The sequence below is a fragment of the Xiphophorus maculatus genome, chromosome 12 (genome assembly GCF_002775205.1).
Source record: "Xiphophorus maculatus strain JP 163 A chromosome 12, X_maculatus-5.0-male, whole genome shotgun sequence".
NCBI classification, from domain to species: Eukaryota; Metazoa; Chordata; class Actinopteri; order Cyprinodontiformes; family Poeciliidae; genus Xiphophorus; species Xiphophorus maculatus.
Window position 1 is genome coordinate 5,780,395 of NC_036454.1, and position 8,300 is coordinate 5,788,694.

General features: G+C 36.0%; 1 protein-coding gene across 2 annotated transcripts in view; it reads right to left on the bottom strand.

Moving 5' to 3' along the window:
• The window catches only part of fras1 (Fraser extracellular matrix complex subunit 1), a 266,684-nt gene extending 261,698 nt beyond the window's left edge, over positions 1–4,986 (bottom strand). For both annotated transcript variants that reach the window (XM_023343256.1, XM_023343255.1), the window contains exon 1: positions 4,502–4,986. In XM_023343256.1, the coding sequence (XP_023199024.1) occupies positions 4,502–4,571 (70 nt within the window). In that variant the 5' untranslated portion in view covers positions 4,572–4,986. The remainder of the gene's footprint in view (positions 1–4,501) is intronic.
• Between the last annotated feature and the right edge of the window lie 3,314 nt (positions 4,987–8,300).

An 8,300-nucleotide genomic window follows, 5' to 3' on the forward strand; every position in this document is an offset into this window, starting at 1 on the left:
CAAAGGACCTTTTTCTGAGTCTGTATACTTCAGTTAACAAGTAAATAGATTACTAAATTAGTTGAGAATTATTTCAATAATCAATTAATCATGACTAATCGTGATTAATCGTTTCAGGCTTAGTGGTTTTCCCAGGAGAAAACAAGTGCTGAAGGGCAAATCTTCCCATAAAACTATTAACTGTCACTAAAACAAACCTCTTTGACCCTATTTGATTGAACATTTGATATTTCTTAGCCCTGATTAGAGGATTAAAGCAAATTTACATTCAGACCAACACAAACAGTGACCATTAAAGCCTCTCAAAGGGAAACAAAAGCTTGTGTCCCTAAACTGAGACGACAGGGTGGGTGCTGACGGTAATCTCTGCTCAATTTAAGGGCCAAACGTTAAGAAAACACAGACAGACAGACGTACGGAGCAACGCCTCGGCACAGCTTGGGGTCTGAGTTCAGCATCACACGACTGAGAAAATGTGAGACGTCTCAGGGGAAAGAAGAGCCAGAAGTAAACATTTATCATAAAAAAACAAGCCTACAGTTATTGTCCTCATTAAAAATGCCCGACAGCAAATCTGTTTATGTCGCTGCTTTGTCATCTGTCTGCATGACAGAAAGAGAGCTCAGCAAAATATAATCTGGCACTTTAATCAGTTCAGACCGAATACACTGAGGAGGTTCGCGTTGCACTTCAGCCAGTAATGAAAACTGCTTCCAACAGATCAGACTTTAAACCAATTACTGCAGGGCATTTATTAACCAACCAACCGCCATCTTTAGGAGACAAGAAAACGCTTCATATAATCTGATTTGAAGTTTCATTAAGATCATTAAGATTGTTTTCATAGGAGCTTATGATACAAACTGTCAAAGTGCATTGAAATGTTTTTGTTGTTGGTAGTTTCTGGTTTTATTGGACTGAAAGTAAGATATTTTCCTGCACAGTGAGCAAAACCTTTAATCCCAATTTAAAATGCAGTGGTTTTGTTCTCGCAAAATTTCAATTAAACCTCTTGCTTCTTCATCTAAATAAGGTTTGAAATTAGTTTCAACATGGATAATTACAGAATTAAATATCCTGCAATTTTAACTTACCAACAAGATCACAAAACATGCTCTTTAATTATTATAACTTAAAAAATTTCCTAAAGCCTTACATCTTCAACTTTTGACATTCAGGATGTTGCATTTTTTTCTCAAAAATTTGTGAAATTGATTTAAAAGTTTAAGATTTATTTTTAGCTAATTTTCAACTGTTGAATCTCAAAAATTTCATTTTTTTTTCTAAAACTTTCTGAAATTAATCTCAAAATCTCTGAGTTTTTCCTCTATCAATTTTTTTTTACTTTTGAAACTCAGAAATTATCTTGGTTTTTTTTTATTAATCTGAACATTTCAAATTTTTTCAATAAAATTTCAGTTTTTTAATGAAAATTTTAGACTTTTCAAGGTCAGAAATGTCCATGATTTACTGGAAAGATTTTTTTCTAAAAAATGTCAGATTCTTCAAGGTCGGAAATTTTCATGGTTGGTCTAAAAATTTTCAGAGATTTTTCCTAACAACTTTTTGACTTCTCAGACTCAGAAACCTCCCAGGTTTTTTCTAAAAAGTTATGATTTTTTTTTTCTGAAAAATATTCGACCTTTCAAGCTATGAAATTTCCATGTTTTTGTAGCAAATTTCTAAGATCGATCTCAGAAATTTAACATTTCTGAGATTGTTGGCAGAAATTGACTCCTTTTTTTCTGTCTACATTGGCGCTAATTCTCCTTTGGAGAATACAAACAACCTGAGCTAAAAAAAATAAATAAAAAAGCACAATTCCTTGTCTTCGACTTCAGCCTTTTGTCCGCCCTCCTCCTGTTACCTCCTGCAGCCGTCAATAACGCTCCAACATTTATAACTGATGTGTTTTATTTTCAGAGGAGCATCAAAATTTGAATGCTACTGAAGCAGCAGCTGCTGGGCAGATTGGACGCACGCCGAGATGAGGCGATTAATGATTTGGGGAGTAAAAAATAAAATTTTCAATGTGGATCTTTTCTTTCTTGAAAGTGATCAGGACTCAAAAAGGCTCAAGGAGGGAAAGAGAACAGTTCTGTTGAGGAACTGCTTCCTGGTTCTGCTTATGATTCTGTACATGACGCGCTCTGAGACACGGGAAGCGGATGCTGTAATTGAGCACAGCCTGGTTTTTTTTTCTGATTTGATGCAGCCTAATAAATATTTAAGAGACAACAACGGATAAGTTTCAAAGCGTTTGGCTATTTAGCAGGGTAAAAATGCACAACTCACACAACAAACTGTTTCTCCGGTCAGACTCTGCCACAGTCTGATGAATGTGAAACGTAAACAGTTAACAATAAAAACTTGCGGTTGATCCTAATTTAGTCAGGGCTCTCTTTGAATTCTCAAACTGACTTTGAAGTTTTGGAGATTTGCAGATCAAGAGACGCGAAGTCTTCTCATTAACTGTGTGTTTTTGAAGAAACGCACAGCTTGTCTTTCAACCACTCAGGCAAGTTGTAATAAATATTGAGATACTCTGAAAAATGTATCTGTCTAACTGCATTTCTCCTGGCATTTTATTGTTCAGGTGGGGGTATTGCTGGAAATTTACTAAAGCACAATAATCTATGCACATCCACAGTTTCCATATGCTTGTGGTAGAGGAGGGATTGCTGGAAAAGTTACTAAATCAACATTTAGTCTACAAACATCCACAGTCGCCTCATGCTTGTTCAGGTGGGGGAATTGCTGAAAAGTAACTAAACAATAAATGATTTTCACACATTCACAGCTGCCTCATGTTTTCAGGAAACGGGATTGCTGAAAAGTTACTAAATAAACATAAACTATTCATATCCACAGTTATTGTTCAGTTATTACTATTGTTGCTCAGGTGGAGGGATTTCTGGAAAGTTACTACATCAATATAATTTACGCACGGGCATGGTTGCCACATGCTTGACTGAGTGCAGAGATTGCTGAAAAGTTACTAAATCAGCATAATGTACGCACATCCATTGTTGCAATATGCTTGTTTAGGTGGACAAATTGCTGAAAGTTACTAAATGAAAATAATCTGCACACATTCACAGTTTCCCCATGCTTTTCAGGAAGTGGGATTGCTGAAAAGTTAGTAAATCAAAATAATCTACATCCACAGTTGCTATATGTTTGTTCTATAGGAGGGATTGCTAAAAAGTTATGAAATCAGCATAATCTACAAAAATTCATGATTGCCACATACTTGTTCAGGTGAGGGGATTGCTGACAAATTCAGTCAATGTAATCTACATCCACTGTTACCTGATGCTTGATCATGTGGAGGGATTGCTAAAAGGTTACTAAAACAACATAATACACACACACCCACAGCTGTTTCCTTCTTACTCAAGAGCAGAGATAACGGAACAAATTATTACATCAAAATAATCTAATGCACAGTTACCACATGCTTGTTCGGGTGGAGAGATTACTGAAAAGTTACTAAATAAATATAAGATACGCACATCTATGGTTAACTCTCACTTGTTCAGGTGGAAGGATTGCTGAAAAGTAACAATCAACATAATCTACACCTACAGTTGCCTGATGTTTTTTCAGGTTGGAAGATTTCTGAGAAGCTACTAAATCAACATAATCTAAGCACATTCACAGCTGGCTCATGCTTGTTCGGGTGGAGAGATTGCTGAAAAGCTACTAAATCAAAATAGTCTAAAAACATCCACAGTTATGCTTGTTCATGCAGAGGAATTGATGAAAAGTTAATAAATCAACAATCTAATCACAGCTGCAGTTTCCATATACCTGTTCAGGTAGAGAGGTTGCTGACGGGTTACTAAATCAACATAATCTAAAAACATCCATAGCTGCTTTATGCCTGTTCAGGTGGAGAGACTGCTGAAAAGTTAATGACTCAGTGATATCTATCATCCATTTCTGGATCCTCTACCCACTGTGCATAACTTCACTGAATGAGTAACAAACATGTTTCAACCAAAAATTCACCAGATCCAGACACACACCCGCAGCTTCTGTTGGAGTTTCATAAGGTTTTTATTGAAAGGAACTGATTTTTAAACATTTATTGTGCCTGATTTTCTTATTTCTTCTTACTTATTTTCATCCTTAAACTACCTAAATTTATGCTTAACTTTATAATTTGGTCCATCTGAAGATGTCATTTTTAAACATTAAATGATGGATCATTTGATCAGTTAGTACTTGAGTAGACTTTTTACTTTTACTTGAGTACAATTTTTGGTTACTCTGCCCACGTCTGTGTAAAATGTAAAGTTATCATTCTGGTCACAACTTTTTCCTTCTCCACCAGAGAGAAGTGTGGGGAAAAAATCACCCACAATCAGATCTAATTCCGGCTCCTCAGCTCTGCTGCAGAAGCGCATGATTGCCCTCCACAACTCCTCCTGACCTACATAACAAACCGGACAACTGGATTTAAAAAAAAGACAGAGACCAAAAATAATACACCAACCGTGTGCCGCTTTGGGGACGGTGAGGACCCCCACCAGAGCGCCAACAAACACCCACCATCCGGCGTTCATGGTCGGACCTGCAGCGGGCGAGAAATCCAGATCCACTCCGGAGGAGAAACCCCCCTCTGTGCTTTTAAGCGTTTCTAGTTAGAAATAAAAGCGATTCCCTTTGTGCGTCATCGCTGCAGAGATCCAAAAGAACCAGGAGACGCGAATGTAAGAATATATATAAAAAACAAAAAATAAGAATGAAAGAAATCAGGAGCGGAGAGACGGAGCGCGCCGGGTCCGACTCCTGAGCGCTGCGCTCCGGGGTTGGAATGCAGCGCGATCCGGTAACCTGGAAAAGTATCCTCCTCTTCCTCACTGCTCGGTCCAACTCTTCTTCACTTTTGAAATAAAGCCCCGCTGCCCAGCAGAATCAGACCAGAACCAGAACCAGCAGTAGCAGTAGCCGGGAGTCCTTTAAAAGCCGAGGCGCATGACTGAGAGAGGCGGTCGGAGTTTGCAGCCACTTCTACTCCCTCCTCTCCCCGGGAGGACGTCCCACCTCTGTCCGCTGCTGCCTCCACAATCCCGCCCTCCCTCCTCCACCGATCGTAATCTCACATGATGGGGACTCCGCTTCTGCGGGATTGGGATTAAACCACAACCGAGAGAGGAATTTGGATCATCTGAGGGATTCGTCCTGTAATCTCATTTACTGCTGCAAAATCTGAGGTTTATAGAAATAATGAATCATTTCTCCTCCCTGCAGGGTCTTTCTGTGATTTTTCATTTTATTATAAATATAAAACTTACAGTCCAAACTTTTAGCCTCTGGCAGACTATAAATGTCATTAAATTAAAAATGCTAAAATCAATTTGCTGCGATTTTCTGCTAAACAATAAACATTTTTAAATGAAATCTGTGTATCATGTTGCCTTATTAAAAGAAAAACTATTTCAAATTTTTTGGGTCATCAATTGTTTTCTGTTTTGTTGGCTAATTTTTTACCATTCTTGACTTGTAGCTAGGATCCAAATAAAATCCCTTCAAGGGCCACAAATGGCCCCCGGGCCACACTTTGGACACCCCTGACTTCCAGCATAAAGTCAACATTACAGAGCAAAACTACTAGTAATATTATTACAACTTTATTCTCTTAAAACTTACTTTATTCCATTATTAGTATAAAAGCATAAAGTACTACTTCCACTGACAGACTATTTCACCTATAATATGGGACATAATCAATGGAACAAGTACTTTTCATCAATATTAGGAACATGTTTACTTAACACAAGCTCATATATCTTGCTGAAAAGTTACTTGTAAGTTAGTTTTGTTTTATTTCACGCACACTATGATATTTGCACAACTAGATCAACTTGATAAGATGTTGTTTTTTTACAGTGTAATAAACCTCTGAGGACAGAAATAAAACAGCTGCATTTCTACTGAGACTAAATTACAAGAAAAACCCTAAACATTTTTGAAAAACATCTCACCTTCCATCCATTCATAAATATACAATACTTTTGTCTATGACATAAAATCCTGATAAAATCCTTTAAAATTTCAGTTTGAAACTTTTTAAATCCTTAAAAGTTCAGAAAGTATCATTACTTTAATAAATAATGCATGTCAGAAACATTACTGAGTAGTTTGGGAAGTTTTTCTATCATAAAACTCTTTCATCCACAATTAGCCTTTTTCTATGCAATTTGAGATTAATAAGGATCTTCACGTTATTATCATGTATGATACAGAATGCGCCTGATTCAGATTATTGCATGATCTTTTCAACAGACAAAGAAGCCAAGAAATAAGGCGTCAATTTACACCAGGTGTGATGAAACATCAAAATATATTAAGCAGATGGTTGAGCTTTTCACATGTTGATGTTAGAAGTATTTTTTTATCTGCATATGCATCCTTTGCTACATTTTGAATATTATATAAAATCACCATAAGTGGTTAAATAAATCTGCAGAACGCCAATATTTTTTTTATCTGATTAATCGATTAATTGTCAGAATAACAGATTAATCAATAACTGAAATAATCATTAGCTGCAGCCAAAAACACAAGCGATTGTCTATGCTTTGTCTAGGATAAGTGAATGCTGCAATCAGCAGGGTTTCCATAGATAGAAAACTTTTTAAACTAATGTAACTGAACCTAATCCACTGATTCATAACTAGGGTAGATTGAGATGACTTTTTTTATTTTGTAAAGTGCCACCTGATGACATTTGTTGTGAACTGACCCTAACAAACTGAATTGTATCGGAGGTAACGTCAATTTATTGTACGTCTGATTAAATCAACACTCATTTCCGTCTGTGCCAGAGTTGCAATCGTTTTGGCTTTTTCATTGTACTTAATATTTATTTCGTTGTGACTTTTTGTCTAATTCAGTTGGTTTTTATTAGTTTTTAGAGTAGGTTTGCTAGGTTTTATTAGTTAAATACTCAAAAAGGTAAAAAGTAATGTATTGTGATTATTTTTACATCGACTGAGTAATTAATACTCAACAGAAGATACCATTTTCAAAAACAACAACTAATTGACACTCTAACCTAACTTTTGCTGCCGCCATTTTGCGGACTAGCTTTCGTGCCGCCATGAGGATTATGGAGTGCCGTAATTTGCCGGCAGCTGACGTAAACTGCCAATCAGCTCGAAAAGCTAATAAATATATTCATAAACACACAAACGAAGGGTATTTTATCTCTAATTTCAGTATGTTTTAGTTACTTACATAAACGCATGATATAGTTCCAGTAAATCATAATTTTTCCTCACTAAGTCTGTAGGGGTGTGTGTGTGTGTGTGTGTGTGTGTGTGTGTGTGTGTGTGTGTGTGTTTGTGTGTGGGTATCAACTTGCTAGCTTACCTGCAGAGTGTAATGTTTAATCAGGAGTGCAGGTCTGAGATTCCTCAGTGTCACATGGCAGAAACCTGATCTCACTCAGCCCTTTTGTCCTCTGCCAAAAGCGCAGATCAGAAGCAGTTTCACCTTTTTATCCGCTGCTAAAGCTTTTTTCTGCACACACGGGCTAATTATAACCCACAGCTCGGAATCAGGACTTGTTCTGATGTCTCCGGAGATTTTACTCACTTCAGTCGCTTGGAAAGGTCAGGGGTAGCGTGAGATTTTACACCACAAATACAGAGATTTATAAACCAACAGGAGGTAAAAAAAATAAAATAAAATAAAATAAACATCTTACTTTTTACTCAGGAGTCTACGGTGGCGTATTAAGGACATTGTAGATAGAAAAAAGAAGAATACATTTCCAGCAAAAATAAATAAAATTCAGAAACTTTAGATTATCTAGGAAAAAAACACAATAACATTTCTGAGCTTGGAAAGGCAAAAAAAAAAATTCCAGGAAGATTTTTGAAATTTTGAGTTTAATCTCAGAAAGCTAAAAAATATATATATAATCTTAGTGTTATTCTCGTAAATCTTTGACCATTGGAACTCAAAAATTGCAGTTTTTTTCTGGAATTTTTTTTTTGATTAATTGCATATTTTTTATTCCAAGTTTTGAAACTCTAAAAATGTCCTGTTTTTTTTCTGTAAAATTTCTGACATTAAGCTCAAAATTTGTTTTTTTTTTTTCATAAATTTACAGTTTTTGAAACTCCGAAATTAAAAAAAAAATTCTAGTAATGTTAAAAGATTAATCCAAAAAAAATTTGTTTTTTAGTAGTTTTAATTAAAGTTGAACTTTAATTAAAAACTTGAATTTTTCTGTGTTTCCTAGAAATTATCTGACATTACTTCCAGAATTTCTGGGGAAGGGG